We start from the raw sequence: 20903 nt of genomic DNA, 5'->3' as shown, positions 1-20903 counted from the left end.
CTCCAGATCTTTCCAATAAAATTTCTGACCGACCATCACGGCCATTTCCCCTATTGCTAAGAACAGGTTTCATACCACATTTAAAATCAGCACAGAGGGCTCCTGGGTTGTTCAGTCAGTTAAGTGACTGACTCTTGATCTTGGCTTAGGTCATGAGCTCACAGTTCGTGAGGTCAAGCCCCAAGTCAGAGTCTGCACTCACAGCGCTGAGCCTGCTTGGGATTCTCTGTTTCCCTCTCTGCCCCTCCTCCACTCACGTTCTCTGTCTCTCAAAATACATACATACAGACAGACAGACAGACAATCATCACAGAAAGACCCAGCTCTAGGCTGCCCTGCGTAATCATGGAATCTCTACTGCAAAATCATCCTAACAGCTCCAGGCTTCCAAAGCTCTTCCTGATCCCTCTGGAAGCTGCATATAGACCTGTGCTCCATTGTGTGAATTGTTGGCTATGAGAGACGATGGGTGATGGGGTGATGAAAATTTTCTCTGCCATTTGCTTGAGCCCAGGAAATATCCATACACCAGCTTGGGAAAGCTTGTTTATAAAGTCCTTTATGTGAAGGAGGGAATTAAAATTAAAATCATTAAGCCTGGGGGAAAAAAATTATGTTCAATTTTTAGGAAATACATTTAGGAATATTTACAAAATAAATATGTAAGCACCTATATCCAGTGAGTCAAACTCAAAACACGTGAAAAAACTAATGATGTCTAAAATTTCTGCCTTCTTTGGTTCCTAAAACTAGTTTTCAGGCAAATATACTTTATTTCTAACTATGAATTATTTGCTAGAGCTTCAATTTTTCCTTCAGAATTGAAAAGCACAAATTACACTGAATCAATAATTATATGAATCTTAATTTAGTACTATGTAATTTTATACTGTATGACAAGTCAGTTAATAATGTTCTCGATGTGGGGCGCCTGGGTAGCTCAGTCAATTAAGCGTCCCAACTTTGGCTCAGGTCATGATCTCACAGTTTGTGGGTTCGAGCCCCACGTCGGGCTCTGTGCTGACAGCTCAGAGCCTGGAGCCTGCTTTGGATTCTGTGTCTCCCTCTCCCTCTGCCGTGCTCGCACTGTCTCTCTGTCTCTCAAAAATAAATAAACACTAAAAGAACTTAAAAAATAATAATGTTTTCAATGTAACATTAGATTAATAACAAGAGGTCTCTAAAATACTGTGAAGATACCGCTGCCTGCCAATATCCATACCCGTCCTTCCTAATAGCCCCAATCTGGACTGGGACAAAGATTTGTTCTGTTGAAAAAAAGAAAAAGAAATCAATGTCCCAGGTTCACTTGCATTATCATTCTGGTCAATAAATGTAAGCACATGAGAAAAGTTCTGAGAAAGCTATTACTTTCTTAATAGAAAGTGACAGACCCAACTGGCACACACACTTTGCCCTTTGCCCTCTTCCCTCACACCTACCTAGAGATGGAGTAGCTATCTTGTAACCATTGCATGAAAGCCTATACAGGATGGTGGCCCAGGAAGCCAGGAAAAACAACCTGTGTATCTCTAGACTTTATGAGAAACAATACATCTCACACTTGTTTCTACCACTAGTTGGTAGGGTCTTATTTCATGAAGCACAGCACTAATGGCTAACACAACTATTGTATTCAGAATTGCAAATAAATAATTTAAAATTTGAGAACTGTTGTATAACCACCTTAACAAGTTTCTGTACGTCACTTTTCATGAGGGTTCTATCCATGTTAAAGCCATTACTTGGGTCCAAGACAACAGCTTTCACCTGTGAATAGGAAAGAATCTATTAAATCATTTTATCTCATATAATTACAAAACTATTTTGTTTCCATTTTTTAAACAGCTGCCTCCTGATTACTCAGGGGTCGATTATTCAGCTGATTTTATTATCATCCAATTCATCAGCACCTTCATTACAGGTCGAAGAAAGGAAGCAATAAACATCAAATTTGAATATGGTGTTCAAAAAATTATATGGAGAAATAACTTGAAAGCAGTGAGTAGACTCTAGATAGGGAAACTATTTGAATATTTTATCACATTTTTATTGTGTATCATTAAAACAAAAGCAAGAACATAGAGACCAAGGCAATGAGTAATTTTTACAAAGGTGAACAAAAATACACGTTAAAACTCTGACGTATGACATAATTGATGTTTCCAAAACCAATCAAGATCTTCTAAATCAGTTTCTATATATCTAGAACTGACATGCTTCATTGAAAAACATTTTTTTGCTAACTTGTCCAATGGTCTCAATGTTTTCAACTGAATAACATTTAGGAAAGCTTCACAGAATTTTAAGAGCGAAATGGGTACCACTTAAGGCTATTTTTTAATAAAGCAGTAATTCAAAAAAATATTCATTCTTACCATAAAAGCTGCCAGAGTTTCAGAAACAGTCTCTCCATGGGCTGCACATTCTTGTCCTATTTCTCGAATGATATTCTTTATAACACTTTCTGCCTGAGTGGGAGGCATTCTAGCTAAATAAAACAATGTTTTTTTTAAGAATTATATTTGAAATGACTCTATTCAAAAACCCCACCCCCAACCCCCAGCCAAGCTTACAGACAAAATTCACAGGTGGCTGCACTTGGCCCCGACTCTTTGTTTTCCTAGGTCACAGGGCCCTCCCTACACTGTCAGAAAATAGACCCCAACTATAAAACATATTCTTCTCTAGCCTGACCACAACCCTCATCTCAGACAAGCCCCAGACAGAGCCCCAGGAGAAACCTGCTGCCTCCTGCTCTACCTGGACAAGAATTGACCCCCTCCCCACCTCCCCACACCCACCATGGGTACAGGTGCAACCCTCTCACATCCTAAAAGAAGAAAAACAAACAAACAAAACCCTTAAAAGGCTCAGCCCAGGGGCGCCTGGGTGGCTCAGTAGGTTAAGCCTCTGATTCTTGGTTTCGGCTCAGGTCATGATCTCACAGTTTGTGAGTTCGAATCTCGTGTTGGGCTCCATGCTGGTGGTTTGGAGCCTGGTTGGGATTCCCTCTCTCCCCCTTCCCTCTCTCTCTGCCCTTACCCTGCTTGCTCTGTCTCTCAAAATAAATAAATAAACTTAAAAAAAATTTTTTTTTTAAAAAGGCCCAACCCAAAAGAAGTCCCAGCGACATCTCTCTGGATATCTGGCCCCTCTCCTCCCGTGGAGAGTAAATAAACTCTGTCCTGCCTCTTGCTCTACTCTTCGTGCAATTCTTTGCCACCCTAACAGTATTTATATATGATTTTTTCCTCTTTAGATTTCTTATTATATTTGTAAAGAGTCATACAATTATTTATCTCAACTTATTAGCATGCATTAGCATCTATAAAGATAAAAAACTTCTATATTTATAAAAATGAGGGATTTTGTTGATGACAGAAAGAGCAATCAGGACGTCAAACTGGGACTGAAATATTTCCAATTTTGTGAAAATGACCTAAGTAGAGACATTTTTAAAATAGAGTAGGAGCAGCCATTTCAGGGGAACTGCCTCACACGTCCCCTTCTCTGAATCTTTGAACTAAGCCAAACTGCCAACATTCCATGTCGGCAAGAACAAGAAAATCCTGTTTGAAAAGCATGATGATAAATACGAACTTTTGACTAGTGACTACTTCACCTGACCAATGAATGAAGTATAAATCTAGCCCTGCCTGTCAGCACCAATGAGCTCTTTTTTAAAAACTTACCTACACTTTTTTTTCCATAAAAACCCTGAGGCCACCTCCTTTAATCAGTACACTATTTGGGTTTCTACCTAAACCTGTACACCCCTGACCCCAATCATTTTATCCCAAACAACCGCCTTATCCCTTGAACTGGTTTGTTTTGGGGTTGACTATTTAAATGATAGTCACCAAAAGCATATTTATATTTTTTTAATTGGATAACTAAACATTATTGGGGAGGTAGATATAATGAGAAACATCAGGCCTATGGGCAGATGGCAGATTACAGTTTGAAAGAGGAAAACGCTTATGCCACCACATTCACTAAATGATCTTTAATAATTATATGAGACTCTTGGAAAACAATTCTTGCTTGGATCATCTAAATTCTCTTTCCTACACATCCAAGTTGGAGTTTGGACTTTTGATTAAAAACATAAAAGAAAGAAATCAAAATCTATTATGTGAAATATCAAACAATTTTTAAATGAACTCCTAGTATTAAGTATTAATTCCATTTACTACAAACCAGTAAAGGGTGGTAGGTTTTAATGATTATTGAGTTTTCCGATCTTCCTAAGCATCCATCAGTAACTGAGCACAGGATTTCTTTGCATGTAGAGAATAACAAAGACAGTTCGGGTAGATAAAGCTAACTCTCTGCATTATTTGTGTTCAGATAAGGTAGCACTTCGCATTTTGTCCAGCAGAACCAGACTGCCTGGGATCCACGGTGACTTGTTCATTTTCTTTTTTTTTTTTTTTTTTTTTTGAAATTTCATTTCCTTGGTTATTTTTTTTTCAATATATGAAATTTATTGTCAAATTGGTTTCCATACAACACCCAGTGCTCATCTCAAAAGGTGCCCTCCTCAATACCCATCACCCACCCTCCCGTCCCTCCCACCCCCCATCAAACCTCAGTTTGTTCTCAGTTTTTAACAGTCTCTTATGCTTTGGCTCTCTCCCACTCTAACCTCTTTTTTTTTTTTTTCTTTCCCCTCCTCCATGGGTTTCTGTTAAGTTTCTCAGGATCCACATAAGAGTGAAAGCATATGGTATCTGTCTTTCTCTGTATGGCTTACTTCACTTAGCATCACACTCTCCAGTTCCATCCACGTTGCTACAAAGGGCCATATTTCGTTCTTTCTCATTGCCATGTACCTGAGACTCTGGACATTTGCTTCCCCTCTGCGTAAGCCGGCTTCCTCCTCTAAAAAATTTGATGAGACTACTACCCTCTCCCCAGAGTTGTCCCAAGACCTAAGTAAGTTCTACACACTTAGTGTTTAAAACAGCACGTGGCATAACGCAAGCGCTTAATACAACGTGTAACTAGTATTCAAAAAGTGTTAGTTGCGCGTGTGCGCGTGTCCGTCTGTGCGTGCGCCCAAGTCTGTGCGCGTTCCCGAGTGCCGTGGGCCCCGCGCAGGGGGTCACTACTGACTCCCCTCAGTACCCTCCTCCTTCCCACTTGAAGCTCTACATCTCCCGACATCTGGCCTCTAGGGGTGCGAGTAGCACCCCGAAGAGACCCGAACCTCTGATGTCGACTCAGAGCGAGTTAGAGGTCTGACCTGCGGGCCTGGGCGACTCCGGCCGGAAGCAACCTGTTTCCGCTCAGCCTGGGCACAAGGAAAGGAGTTCTGACCGACAGTTAGGTCTCAACCGAGGCTGCACAGAGAGTCTCCAGCCTCAGGGGCTCTACCCGCTGTCCGTGCTCCCTCCTCGCGGCTGACGGTGGCTTGGAGAGCCGGTGGCCAGTCTATACGATGGTTTCCCTTTTTCCCCGCTTTGCGGGACTTCAGGGTACTCCACGAGGGCCCGGTAACCATGGAGATGGAACGCTGGGCCAGAATGGGCGGGGCCGGCATGGGTGGGACCAACGTAGGGAGGCGTGGCTGGGCCCAAGCTGCAGATTTTCCCGGGAAGGATGGGCAAGAGATTTTAAAAACCGAAACAGAATATGGAAGGTCCTAAACCCGAAGTAGACTACAGGTTCACTACACCTCAGTGGTTAATTGTATCAAAACACAAGATTTCCTAAAAAAGAGTACTTACTTTTGTGAAAAATTAATAAAAGGAAACGTCACTAAAAGCGCAGCTGAGAGGCTAGAAGGGGAGCCTGGTAGGGGGAGCCTCTACCTCTTCACCATTAAATTATAGGAAGACTTATCAGTTACACACTTCAACAAAAGAACCCTCAAAAGGAAAGAATCATCAATTACAGGCCCCAACAGAGAAAGATATATATTGTAGCCTATAAGAAATTGACTACCCCTGCAACTCAGCCAGTGAGAAACCTTCATCCCCCTAAATTCTTGCTTTTCTCCAATGGACTTTTATTCAAAACAACCCCTCCCAACTTCCTCCTTCTCAAATAATGTTCCTTTGCTTTGTTTGTTGTTTTTGCCTACCGCTCTTATCCCAAGTTGCAGTCATCTGTTATTCCTGAGTAAACCTATTTTGCTAGTGAACTAACTGAAGCTTTATTTTTCTTAAAGTCAGCACAGAGCCAAATGCAGGACTCCAACTCACAGATGGTGAGATCATGACCTGAGCCCAAATCAAAAGTCTGTCACTTAACCAAGTCGATGCCACCTTTAAAAGGGAGCCAGGGGAGGCAGGATCCAGTGTGGAGAGGATAAGAAAATGGAGGGGCTGTATTGTTGGAGTTTATATAAAAGTACCTGGGTTTTTTGTTTTTTTTTTTTAAATAAAAAGGATCACAGTTTAACTTCATGCACTGTTTAAAGGAAGTCTGTAATAGGATGGTGTAAGATGTCAGAAGAGAAAACCACACATTCAAGGAAGCACATTATAAGGACACACCCACGACTAAAGTTGGGATAATGAGGTTTTATTCCTTAACAGTAATGTTCATTAGGCCTGCCTACTGACATGGAAGTACAAAATGGGATTAAACCGATACTAGAAACCAGTATCAACAAAGTTTTATTTTTATTTTTATTTTTTTTTATTTTTATTTTTTTTTTTAATTTTTTTTTTAACGTTTATTTATTTTTGAGACAGGGAGAGACAGAGCATGAACGGGGGAGGGGCAGAGAGAGAGGGAGACACAGAATCTGAAACAGGCTCCAGGCTCTGAGCTGTCAGCACAGAGCCCGACGGGGGGCTCAAACTCATGGACCGCGAGATCATGACCTGAGCCGAAGTCGGATACCCAACCGACTGAGCCACCCAGGCGCCCCAACAAAGTTTTATTTTTAAACAGGCTACTGACAATTTTTCTGAAACAGCAAAGACAGTTGACCCTTGAACATCTTTGGGTGCTCTGACACCCACCTCCTCCCTCAAAAATCGAAAGTTTTTGACTCTGCAAAAACTTAATTACTAATAGCCTACTGTTAACCAGAAACTTACCCATAACACAGTTGATTAACATGTATTTTGTATGTTGTATGTATTATATACTGTGTCCTTACAATAAAGCTAGAGGAAAAAATGTTATGGGGTGAAGTAGGTAAAGGGAATTAAGAGGTACAAATTTCCAGTTATAAAACAAGTAAGTCACAAGTATGCAGGTATGCAAAGCATAACCTAGGGAAAAAAATCAATAATACTGTAATAATGCTGTATGGTGACAAATCATGGCAGATGATAACTACACTTATCATGGTAAGTATTTCATGAGGTATTAAGTATTTATTCATTATGTTGTACACCTGAAACTAATGTTGCATGTCGACCATACTTTAAATAAATTAATTAATTAATTAATTAAATTTTAAAAATTATTTTTAAAAATCTACTTTTCTTTATGATTGCAAACTATCTTTAAAGGCAATAAATGATGAGGGGCACCTGGGTGGTTCAGTCGGTTGAGTTTACAACTTCGGCTCAGGTCATGATCACATGGTTCATGGGTTCGAGCCCCATGTCAGGCTCTGCACTGAGAGCTTGGTGCCTGCTTGGGATTCTCTCTCTCCCTCTCTCTCTGCCCTTCCCTGCTATGCTCTCTCTCTCAAAAATAAATAAATAAACATTTTTTTAAAGGTAACAAATGATGAGTGAAAGCATTAATTCTTTGTTTCCTATCTTTTTGTCCATCACATGAGTCAACCAGTAGACAAACAACAAGCCTTAGGATCAGATTTTCACAAATCAGGGGGAAGTTGAAACTTTTACTGCAGATAACCGAGCATGGGGTCCTGCTCTTTCATGTATTATGGATGAATCAAAATTATAAAAACACAAAATGAAACAAATTAAACCAGTGAATTCTATTATCATGAAATTGAAACCTCTAAAAAAAAGTGAAGGCAGTAGTGGTTCTTTCTTAAAATTATTTTTCCCTTATAATAATCCTCATCAGGAAAACAAGATCCAAGCACAACAACCTTTGCTATTATAGGCTCTGTGGCCAAGATTCTCAAGTCTAAGTCTGGAGATGGGTAGCGTTCCTTGGGAGCCCCCATGATGAACTCTGCTATGCCCTACTTATCCATTTTGTGTATGTGGACAATATTACTGCGAGTGTCTTCCTGTCTTTACCCACCCACTCCCACACCCATTTCCCCAATCTTTAACTCATAACCAAGTCTTCATTAATGTCTGTCAAATCCATTCAGTTCTCTCCATTCCCACTTCTCCTGAGTTAACTGAAGTAATCTTTTCTTGTCTGGATTACTGCAGCAGCCGACTAACTGAGCTCCCTGACTTCAGTGTTATACCCTCCAAATCTTTGCCTATACTAAAATGATATTTTAAAAATATAAATCTTATTGTGTCATTCTCCTGCTTAAAATCTCATGAAGGCTTCTGAGTGGCTTTGGGGTGAAGTTCAAACTCCTAGGCATGGCATGTAAGGGCTTTCATGGTGTGATCTCAGCTCCACCCATCCAACCTCAGCTCTTGCAACTGCCTCCCTCCTCCTCACAGAACACTCTTTCCATTTTCTGATCATGTTGGATTACTCACTGGCCTCCCTTGCGTATAGGTTACTCCCTCTAGATGATGTCCCTTTTCCCTCTTCACCTGGCTAATTTCTCTGTGTTTCCAGAAGTCATGTCTATTTTGAAGCTTTCTGTGGCCTGACAATATTAGGTTTAGGGTCCTAAACCTTAACATCTATCTAATTCCAAAACATTTTCACCACTCCCCAAAGAAAGTTCCATACCCATTAAGCAATCACTCCCCATTCCCCTTCCCCACAGTACTTACATTTGACAGAGCTGTCAGTACTCTAGGGAAGTCTATTTTCTTGTCTGTCTCTTCTACTAGACCATAGGCTCCTTGAAGGCAGGGAACATGTTTTGTGGACCTAAGAACAGAGCCTGGTATGAAATAGTCACACCAGATTATTTGGATAAAGAAGGTGAGTATAGGTGTGGGTGAATGAAAAAAAGAGAAATTTTGGAAGTCTTTAACGTCTTTACTGGAGGGTTGAATAAATTTCAGAAGGAAATAACAATTTTAGAGGGAAAGGAGAAAGCATTTAAATTATAGGTCTCCAGAAGAACTTCTGACTCTACCTTGGCTCTCCTGATTCAGGATGCCCTACTTATCCCCAAGCACCCCTTTACGCAGCCCCAAGAAGAGACTGCCTCAGTCTTCTCCCCTTCCTTCCATGCCTCAAACTAGAGCTGAACAGTTTCTAGTGGTACCTGGGCTTCAGAAGGTGGGGGCTGAGTTAACTAACCCCTAGGCTTATAAGACTTCTTAGGAGACCAGGTGTTGGAGGTAGGCATGGGGGGTGGGGGTGGGGATTTGGTTCCAGATTGAATTTCATCTTTGTTATTTTCTCCCACAATGGGGAGAACTATGGCATGACTCCCAAAGGTGAACTTTAATTTGGTACAGTCTAAACCTTTATTAAAGGAAGAATATTTTCTCAGTTATCAAGGAACTCACCTTGCTCTGAAGCCCATAAGTCCTCATTTTTGTGAGGAGGGATTTTTTTTTGGCTCCCCTTCCAGGTTTGCTGAAATTATAAAAGAGTTACATTCCACTTTCAGCAGCTGTCTTCTTATGACCAAATAAAGGCCAAAGACCCATCAAATTATTTCCTTTCAATTGTTCCTCTGATGGGGCAGGCTGGATTGCCAGTTCCTCCTGACACACTGCAAGGGATAATGTATCGCCTGGATTTCTCACTCCACTCCAAGCTCATTATCTCTAACACCAATCTTCTCTCCAAACCAGTCCTGCTCTCTTCATTCTTTATTGGGATGAATTGCCTTTAATTTATTAACAGGTCCCGTAATTTAAGCAGTCCCAAACCTGCTTTGGGTAACACTGCTTCTCTCCCTCCCTGATCTTTCACACTCAGATCCATCACTAAGCCTATATATCCTACCTTTTTAGCATGTCTCATAGCCATTCCCTTCCCTAACTACCATGTTCTGAGGTCCATTACTGGAATCTCTTACATGTTTCCTTTGCTTCCAGCCTGCTCCACTCCCAAAGGCAAAGCTGATCGTATAATTCCCTATGTACAGCCGTTTGGAGACTTCTCATTACCTACAGGAGAAAATCCAGTTCCCCTTGCATGGGATGCAAGTTCCTTCTTGATCTGGCCTCTTCATCATTAGACCTGCACTGTCCAGAATGGTAGCCACCAGCCATATGATCTGTTTACATTTAAATTAGTTAAAATTAGATGAAATTTAAAATTCAATTCCTCAGTTTCCCTACCACATGTGGCTAGTGGCTACTGCATTTGACCATGAAGATATAAAACAGTTCCCTCCTGCACTGTTGGTGGGAATACAAACTGGTACAGCCACTCTGAAGAACAGTATGGAGTTTCCTCAAGAAACTAAAAACAGAACCACCCTATGATCCAGCAATTGCACTATTATGTATTTACCCAAAGGACACAAAAATACAGATGTGAAGGGATATGTGCATCCCAATGTTGGTGGCAGCATTATCAACAATAACAAAACTATGGAAAGAGCCGAAATGTCCATTGACTGATGAATAAAGAATATGTGGTATATATACATAGTGGAATATTATTCGGCCATCAAAAAGAATGAAATCTTGCCATTTGCCATGAATGGATGGAGCTAGAATTAACTCAAAAGGGATTACTTACACTAAGTGAAATAAGTCAGTCAGAGAAAGACTACCATATAATTTCACTTATATGTGGCATTTAAGAAACAAAAGAGATGAACATATGTGAAGTGGGGTGAAAAGAGAGAGAGGGAAATAAATCATAAAAGACTCTTAAAGACAGAGAACAAACTGAGGGTTGATGGAGAGAAGTGGTTGGGGAATGGGCTAGATGGGTGATGGGCATTAAGGAGGGCACTTGTTCTGATGAGCACTGGGTATTTTATGTAAGTGAGGAATCACTGAATTCTACTCCTGAAACCAATATTGCATTGTATGTTAACTAACTAGAATTTAACTAAAAATTTGAAAAAAAAAGAATTTCCACTCCTTTAGGTAAATACTAAAGAGTGAAATTACGGACTCATAAGACTATGTTTAATTTTCAAAAAAACACCTGCATACTATCTTCCAAGGTTGCTGTACCATTTTGCATTCTCACCAGCAATGAATGAGAGTTCCATGTGCTCCACATTTTCACATGCACTTGATATTGTCAATATTTTGGATGTTCCCCATTCTAAAAGGTGTGTAATAGTATCTCACTGCTTTCATTTTGCAACTCCTTAATGACTATATGTTAAACATCTTTTCAAATGTTGTTTGTTATCTGGATATCTGTTTTTGTGAGGTGTCTATTCATATTTTGTGTCCATTTAAAAAATTGAGTTGTTTGGGACACCTGGGTGGCTCAGTTAAGCATCTGACTCTTGGTTTTGCCTCAAGTCATGATCTCTCAGTTCGTGAGATCAAGCCCCAAGTTGGGGTCTGCACTGACAGCTTGGAGCCTGCTTGGGATTCTCTTTTTCCCTCCCTCTCTCTGCCCCTCTCCCTCTCATGCACGGTCTCTATCAAAAATAAATAAATTTTAAATAAAAATCAAGTTGTTTGTTTTCTTGCTGTTGAGTTTCAAGAATTCTTTGTGTATTTTGAGAAATAGTTGTTGTTGTTGTTGTTGTTGTTGTTTTTTATCAGATATGTGTTTTGCAAAGACTGTCCCAGTCTATGGTTGTCTTTACATGCTCTTAATCAGCTCTTTTGCAGAATAGAGTTCTTAATTTTAATTAAGTCCAACTTACCAATTTTTTCTTTCATGGATTGTGCTTTTGATGTTTTATTTAGAAAGTGATTGCCAAACCCAAGGGCACGCAGATTGTTTTTTTTTTTTTTTCCTATGTTATCCTCAAGGAGGTCTTACAGTTTTGTACAGTTAGGTCTATGATCCATTTTGAGTTAATTTTGTGACAGGTTTAAGGTTTGTATTTGTTGGCTTGTTTTTATGTTTCTGGATGTCCAGTTATTCCAGCACATTTGTTGAAAAGATTATCCTTTCTCCTTTGAATTGTACTTGCTCCTTTGGTCAGAGATCAGCTGACTACATTTGTGCGGATCAATATTGCTGGTATCTCTATTCTATTCCATTGATCTGTCTATTCTTTGACCAATACCACACTGTCTTGTTTACTATAGGCTTGTAGTAAGTCTGAAAGTAAGGTACCATCAGTTATTCCATTACTTTCTTGTCTTTTCATCTTTTACTATTCTAATTTGGCCTTCTGGTTAGATGTTGAAGTGTAGTATTGGTAATACCGAGCTCCATCATTTTCAGAGAAATGCTTATATTATCACATTAATTATAGTATTTGCTGGAAATAAATACCCCCTCCCTTTTTTTTTTTTTTTGGTTAAGGAAGCTCCCTGTTATTCCTGGTATGGGAATTTGCATTTTGACAAACACTCCAGGCTATTCTAGTTCAAGTGGTCCAGAGACACACACTTTGAAAAAGTAACTAATAGAAAAATACCATATCCAGCAAGGAATCCCCCATCTTTTTAGCATTATATACAAATTCTGTCTTTGATTCTAATGGAGAACGATACACTTGTGTATTAGACACTTTAAAAAATAGATCAGCTATGTTGTTGATGGAGTAATAAACATGACTTAAAATACCAAAAATGTCATAATTTACTGACGCTTGTAATTTTTTAACCAATATTAGAATTGCTGAAGACTTCCGGTACAATAAATTGTATGTAACCAGGTAACCATAAGCACAATCAAGATAATGAACATATCATCAGCCCCTCTGCCCCAAGTTCCCTCCTGTCTCAGTGTAATCTCCCTTTCATTCCTCCCTTATGCTTCCATCCCAGGCAACCATTTATCTGCTTTCTGTCTCAATAGATTAGTTTGCATTTTCTAGATGTTTATATAAATGGAATCATACAATATGTATTTTTTGCTTTTCTATTTTTTTTCAGATAGCATAATTGTCTTGAGATTCATCCATGTCATTGTGTACATCAATAGTTCATTCCCACTTCTTACTGATTAATATTTCATTGTATGGATATACCACAATTTTCTCGTCACTAGTAAATCCAAATTTTTAATGTGGTAATAACAAAGTTATTTGGCTCAGAAGAACAGATTAGAAACCCTTTAACATTACAGAAATTCCCCAAACAAGGAAATGAAGAATAAATTATGAGAAAAGGTAGGATCAGGGTAGGATCTTTGTGATGAGAACAAAGTCTGAAAGAGAGAAGGCAGAGGAGGGTGAGGAATTTGGAAAATAAAAATAGAATATGAACTGAAAAATCTATCATAAGAAGTTGGTAGCAGGTACAACAGTCAATTTCAAAACATTTAGGTTTAATGAGGTTAATTTATCAATCTTTTTCTCTACAGTTAATACATTTTATGTTCTATTTAAGAAAAAGCTTACCTACCACCAAAGTCTACCTACCACTTGAAGATATTTTAAGTTGCCTTTTAGAAGCTTTACTGTTTTGCCTTTCTCATTTAGATCTCTGCTATACTGCGAACTGATTTTGGTCATTGGTGTGAAGTAGAAGCAAATATTCTTCCCTACCCTCACCCCCACCCCATATGGATATCCAGTTGGTCTTACACCATTTATTTAAAAAGATCATTCCTCTTCATCATATTGCAGTGTCTCCTTTACCACAAGTCAGTAGGTGTAAATGTGCTGTTATGGACCTGTATTCTAGTCTTTTATCCATCCTTGCCACAATACCATACTGTATTAATTATTGTAGCTCTGTAATAGATATTGGTAAGAACAAAACAACCATTGTTCTTCTTTAAGATTATATTGGTTATTTTTAGCTCTTTGCCCTTCCATGTAAAACTTAGTGTAATTTTGTTAATTTTCATGAAACTACTGGTTAGATATTTTTTGGTTTCCATAGATCAACTAGAATCTATAAATTAATCTTTAACCTCTTTATAATATTGGGTCTTTCAATGGACGAGCATTAAATATTTTTCTATTTACTTAGTTCTTTAATTTCTCTCAATAATATTTTATAGTTTCCTGTGCATATGTTTTGCATATCTTTTATTAATTTGAGGGCCATTGGAAAAGTACTGATGTTCAAGCCCCACTCCCAGAGATTCTGAATCAACTGGTCTGGTATAGGTTCCACTGGTATTTCTCCAAGATGCCCAAGTGGTTATAGTGTGTAGCCACAGTTGAGAAACACTGCTCTGGAAACCTCTCTCAAGGCTGTAATTAATCTATTATGTGTGTTCTTGAGGTGCTGTCATTCACCCAGTTAAAAACTGTTTACATATATTATCATCCAGTCTTGGCCTTTTAGCTCTGGAACCTATCAATGTTATCTTATTTGGAAAAAGAGTCTTTGCAGATGTAATTAAGTTAAGGACCCTGAGTGAGGAGTCAGTGAGGAGATTCTCCTGGATTATCCAGGTGGGCCCTAAACACCATTCCAAGTATCCTTATAAGAGAGAGGCAAAGGAAGAGAACACAGACACAATGAGGAGAAAGCAATGTGAAGAGGGAGCACAGAGAGATATAGCTACAAGCCAAGGGATGCCAGCAATCTCCAGAAGATGGAACAGGCAAGCAACAGGTTTTCTCCTAAAGCTTCCAGAGGTAGTGGGGCCTGACGATACCTTTACTTTAGACTTCTGAGCTCTAAAAGCTGTGACAGAATAAATTTCTGTTGTTTTAAGTTACTCAGTTCATGTGAATTTATTACCGCAGCCCTAGGAAATTAATACATGGCCTTTTTGGATAGCATCTGCTCATTTAAACCTACAAGCTGAATATGCTAGAAAAGAAACATACAAATAGAGCGGAGTGATTAAGGCTTTGGACATGAACTTGGAAAAGTTACTTGAACTCTGTGGGTCTTACTTTTCTAATCTGTACAACAGTGCCTACTGACCAAATGGTCCTTGTGATCATCCGGTTATTTAAGATACAGAAAGCCCTTGGAAGAGATCCTGTGCTAACAATTATTGTAAGAAAAGAAAACATCAGGGGCGCCTGGGTGGCTCAGTTGGTTGAGTGTCCGACTTTGGCTCAGGTCATGATCTCACGGTTCGTGAGTTCGAGCCCTGCGTCTGGCCCTGTGCTGACAGCTCGGGGCCTGGATCCTGCTTTGGATTCTGTGTCTCGCTCTCTCTCTGCCCCTCCCCTGCTCATGCTCTGTCTCTCTCTCTGTCTCAAAAATAAATAAAACATTTAAAAAAATGTTAAAAAAAAAAAAGAAAAGAAAACATCATAAAGAAAGAATGTGACACAGCAGGTAGAATGGTTAGGTGTTTTTGTTTTTGTTTGTTTTTTTTTATTTTTTTAAAATGTTTATTTATTTTTGACAGAGAGAGAGAGAGAGAGAGAGCGCGCGCGCGCGCGCGCGCGCGCGCGCGCATGAGCGGGGGAGGGGCAGAGAGAGAGGGAGACACAGAATCTGAAACAGGCTCCAGGCTCTGAGCTGTCAGCACAGAGCCTGATGCGGGACTCAAACTCACAGACCGTGAGATCATGACCTGAGCCAAAGTCGGATGCTTAACCGACTGAGCCCCCCAGGTGCCCCATTTTGTTTTTTTGTTTTTTTTGTTTGTTTTTGTTTCTGAAGGAAAAAAATATCTCTTTTTCTAAGACAGAGTTTTAATCAGAGGTGCATAGGGAGCTTCTAAGGCTGTATGGACCTGATACTATATTCAAACTGCTGTGTACACGGGCATTTTTTTTGGAGAGAGGGGTCATGATTTTATCAGATCCTCAAAGAGTTTTATGATTCAGTGAAGGTTAAGGGTTGAAAAGACTGAGAGGGTGTGAACAGAGAGTACCGTGGTGAGGAAATACTCTGCTCCACAACACTCCAGCCTCATACTCTCCATCCCTCATTGAAACAAACTTGACAATTACCATGTTGGGCAGGGAGGCCAAGGAGCACAGTACAGTAGTGGAAACAAGGGGTGGCTTAGAGACAAGAGCGTTAGATTCATCTTACTTCCTTAATAAACACATCTAAGTAGAAAGAGGAGTGTGCTATGTGAATATAGCTTCTAGGCAAGTCCTCAGCTCCTTCCAGTATGTTGCTGCCCCAGCCTATCCTATATAAAACATTCTGGATGCAGCTCATGGAATAAATAAGAGAGTCGATAGGGTATGTGCAGGGAAGGGAGACCTAAGACTGGCCTGCGGAGGCAAAGGTGGAATTGATGGACCAGGTAACCTTTCTTGTTTCCTCATTTTAGAAAGCCACAAAAAAGGGGAGCCCTAAGTAAGCTCCCAACACTGTAATCCTGTTATTTTAAATCTGCAATGACCCAGATTTGCTCCATTTGTGTACTTTCCCCAGCAGTACGCCAAGCAAAAGACACTAGCAAAGGTCAAACTGACGTGGAGAAATAGTATGGGAAAATGTGCCAAGCTGACCAGGATGGGGCTGAGTTTACCAAGTGTGTTTACCAAGGCCCACGTGGTGGAAAGAGAGAGTAGTGCTATTACTTCTGATACTGAGTGAGACGAAGCTGAGGTTTGTGGAGTCTAAATGTCAAGAAAGGGTGAAATGAAAATTTCCTGGTGTGTGATCAGTGTTACCACTAAAACACATTGGAATGGCGGGAAGACCAAATTTGTGCTGTCTACAGCATGTATAAGTGAGGTACTATTGAGGCTGAACAACAACCTCTATGAGGGAATTAAGGGAATGAGTATTGCCAAGTGTGTGACTTTTCATTCCCAGAAAGAATAATAATCAGGTTGTTATCCTCAGAGGTAAGCAGAGCTCCTAAGAAGGAAGCTCCTCCTGCTGCTTTAATATCATCTTTCATACAAAAACAAACAAACAAAAAAACACTGAGAAGGATTACTTCCAAATTCAGCCTCAATGATATACAATAAGTGATAACCACACAAATGATGGAAAGGATTCCTATGTAGACCATCATGCCACTTTTCTTACCTATATGTAAGGGAGCCATCTGCTGTCAAAACAGGATCCTACAGCTACAAATTCTTCCACTTCTCCCTGCAACTACTTAACTGCATAAGCTAGTTCCAGACCAACAATTCTATAGAATTCTGTAGAATCCGAGAAATTGACATAAATCACTTTTAGAGAGAAGTAACTCAGAGTACCCAATCTGTTTTGCAAGTCAGAAGATATTCATTTCTTCTGAATATTCATTTTGCAAGTCATAAGATATTCACTTAAATACATTTATTACATACTGCAATTCTCAAAGAGGGTTCTGTCTTGCAGGAATTAATACGGCAGTCTGTAATCACAAACGTCCCTGTCAATTTCCTTCTTCGTGTTTTTGGTAATATTATTCCTTCCTCAACTTGTCTTTGCCTGTCTCAGTCCCACCCAACCCACATCCTCAGTTCAAGCCTTATTGCATTCATGAAGACTCTGTCATTGCTCTAGCATACAACGACCTCTCCTTGGACCTCTGCTGTACCAGTTGGCACATCATCGTCCACGCACCGCTTCATGGTAACGTATGCTGACGGCCAGCATACCACACATCCGCACTGTTGTAAGCACTTCACTTGTATTAACCTGTTCAGTTCTCGTAACAACCCTATGAGGTAGTTACTATTACAATCCCCATTTTGCAAAAGAGGAAATTGAGCCTGAGCGAGGCTAAAAAGACCCCTGTCCAACACCATCAAGGCTATCACACCATGTGGCCACCATTAAACTCACACGTCAGCCTTTCCCATTTGCTTATAAGCACTCAGAGAACAAGAACCGTGTTGTAACATTCTTCAGGAGTTTTCACGGTGCCTGGCCTGGCGCTAGGATCTTAGGGGCTGATGTCCACAGCTTTACCACAGTTTACTAATTTTACAGTAAGTCAGAAGACTGTGAGAAGAAGATCATTTTGTCCCATTTAATCAGGCACATAAAAAAAGAGATACTACAGTAATACCAAGAAACTTGTACTGAGGATGTACTATGAGCCAGGCACCGTGGTAGGTATGTTTATATACTAACTTATTGAATCCTTTGAATAAGTCATTTAAGAAAGGTATGCTTATACATATTTGGCCCTTGAGGAAACTGAAGCACAGAGAGGTAGAGTAACTTGCTTGAGGTCACACAGACTCCAGCCTATGCCTAATCTACATGCTATCATCTCATACTTACTACATAAGAATGCTTCTCTGCAAAGGAGTTTAGAAATTTTGAAGGCTATAAAATGAAAATGACCTTCCCCATCTTATACCAACTCTCAATCTTGCAGGAGTGGTACAAGAAGGTGAGTCTCCACAGATGCATTGCACTGTCCCTTGGGGACCTCACTGGTTACTGCTGCCACCATGAGCTGACCTCAGGGGGGCACTGCTCCCCTTTTAACACCTTGGCTTTGACACGTTTGCTTTTAAAACTCACAGCAATCCTAAAGCAAGTCTGGAACATTTAAATCAGAATTTGCCAAAGTCCAGGGTAATAAAACAAAGAAAGAAAGAGCGTAACAAAGAGTACCATAATCTGCTTATAAGATGTACCCTGCTGAGGGCGCCTTGGTGGCTCAGTCAGTTGAGCATCCAACTTCAGCTCAGGTAACAATCTCATGTTTGTGAGTTCAAGCCCCATATCAGGCTCTCTGCTGTGGGCAAAGAGCCTGATTTGGATCCTTGGTCCCCTCTCTCTCTGCCCCTCCCCAGCTCATCCTCTCTCTCTCTCTCTCTCTCTCAAAATAAATAAATAAACTTAAAAAAATAAAAAAGATGTGGCCTGCTTGAACTAAATGTACGCTTGACCTTCCTTCCTGCTGAGGCTCCATTCTTGTGTTTACCCCACAAGAGCACTCACCTGGCACCCTTCCTCTTCAAAGTCATGAGGCCGTTAGAGGGCTTGGTCCAGGAAAAATAAGACCCTTCTGTGGGATGAGACAGAATTCAGATTCCTGTTTCCTGCTTCTTCCACAGATGACAGACCCTGGCATTGAACGCTTTCTTGGGGAGATACCTTCCCGTTAGCCACTCCCTCCAGGAATGAGACCTGTTTTTAAGGCTAATAGGACATCCTAAATCTAATGCCTCTATAATATATTTACATGTACAGTAGTAGATGGCCACAAACCAATGTCGTTGGCCAGGGTATCAAAAAGAATTCTCATACCAGAATGCCCAAGAGATTAATGAAGCCAATACAATGAATGAACTCCAGCCAAGAGCTCATCTCCCAAAACATGTGCATGTGCACAGGAGCCTGCATGCGCATGGATTAGAGGGTGCTGATGGGCATTTTTGTTTCCAGATACTGTAATCTGAGGTGCTAATGACTGGGAGATCATCAAGGAGACTATGTATGGAGATAAAATCATTGAGGACAGTATATTCACGATCACTTCTACTGACACTGCCTCCAAACCTTTTTGTCTGCTGCTGCCAGGAGCCTGACTACCTTGAGGAGAATGAGACCCATAATTAGAGATGCTCAAAAAGCTATCCATTAATTTAATTAAATGCCTGTTTAATGCTTTTATTTAAAAAAAAAAAAAACAACTCTTTCTGAATTTAGCAACAACGCTTTCTTTACCTAGAAGTCTTTTTCTGGGGCTTGTTTTGGGATCAATTTGGTCTTAGCCTCTAGTGAATCCACCCCATCTAGTCCCAGGATATATAGGCTCTTATGTGTTCCAGCAATTCTTGCTTTAAAAAAAAAATTATTTATTTAATTTGAGAGAGAGTATATGTGCACATGCGAGGGGCAGAGAGAAAGAGAGGGAGAAAGAGAGAATCCCAAGCAGGCTCCAAGCTGTCAGCGCAGAGCCTACCTTGGGACTTGATCTCTCGAGTGGTGAGATCATGACCTGAGTCTAAACCAAGAGTCAGCCGCTTAACCGACCGAGCCACTCAGGCGCCCCTCCAGCAGTGCCTTCTAACATGGCACATATCACAAGTATAAGGCACTGCAGAGGCAGTGGTTATTGTTAAGAATAGATGAAATAGTTTCTTCTACTCGAAAAATATTTCCTTCCTGATCGTTTAGAAATAATGTTATCAATCATGTCTGTTTTGTAGATGCAACTGTAAATAATGTTATCAATCATGTCTGTTTTGTAGATGCACAGAAAAGGAAAACTTTTCTGTGGACGTAGATATCTGTGACATCTTTACACAAAGTAAAGTTCTGTAAATCTGGCCTGCAGGCCAAATTAATTACCCTGCCTGTATGGCTTGTAAGCTAAGAATAATTGTTATATTGTTAACTACTTGAAAAAAACAAAGAGCAGTAATACTTTGTGACATGTGACAGTTACACCAAATTCAGATGTCAGGGTCCATAATAAACTTGGATTGGAACCCAGCCACCCTTGTCCTGGGTGTTGTTATGACAGCTTCTGCTCCACATCAGCAGAGCTGAGGAGTTGTGACAGAGCTGGTATGGCCTGAAAAGCTGGAAATGTTTCGTATCTGGTTCTTTACAGAAAAAGTTTAGCAACCCCTGACATTGTGTATCAGACTGTCTTCCTTTGGTGAACATACTAAAACACTTGGCTAAATTACTTAAGTTCCCTACACCTTAGCTCTATTATTTACCAAAAAACAGTGCTGACCTCATACAGTTGCAGTAGAGGGGAATGGAAATAGCACATAAGGGGTTTAACACAGAGTCTGGCATAAACGTTTACTAAATGTAGCTATTTTTATTAGCTAATAATATCATTATTACTATTAAAATTCAGATCTTTTGACTTATCCTAATACCCTTTACACTATAATAAACTGTACTTTCCCCCAAAGAAAAAACAGGGATAGGTTATATAATCATTGATTTTAAAATGTTATTGATTTTATCAAGACTTGAGATAGTTTCTACTCACTCTCCAGACATCTGATC

General features: G+C 40.0%; 1 protein-coding gene across 8 annotated transcripts in view; it reads right to left on the bottom strand.

The window, feature by feature from the left end:
* Positions 1 to 9620, bottom strand: part of CFAP206 (cilia and flagella associated protein 206) — a 44180-nt gene extending 34560 nt beyond the window's left edge. Inside the window, exons 1-4 of one of the 8 annotated variants that reach the window (XM_060616119.2) lie at positions 9549 to 9620; positions 8859 to 8971; positions 2379 to 2491; positions 1687 to 1770 (exon numbers count right to left, since the gene is read on the bottom strand). In XM_060616119.2, the coding sequence (XP_060472102.2) occupies positions 1687 to 1770; positions 2379 to 2486 (192 nt within the window). In that variant the 5' untranslated portion in view covers positions 2487 to 2491; positions 8859 to 8971; positions 9549 to 9620. Of the gene's footprint in view, positions 1 to 1686; positions 1771 to 2378; positions 2492 to 5251; positions 5487 to 8858; positions 8972 to 9548 lie in introns of those variants that run through there. The other 7 variants (XM_060616121.2, XM_060616124.2, XM_060616125.2 and 4 more) reach the window with 7 other exon arrangements.
* Positions 9621 to 20903: the final 11283 nt, after the last annotated feature.

This window comes from Panthera onca, chromosome B2 (genome assembly GCF_046562875.1).
Source record: "Panthera onca isolate mPanOnc1 chromosome B2, mPanOnc1 haplotype 2, whole genome shotgun sequence".
Lineage (NCBI taxonomy): Eukaryota > Metazoa > Chordata > Mammalia > Carnivora > Felidae > Panthera > Panthera onca.
This window is presented reverse-complemented; position numbering and strand designations above follow the sequence as displayed.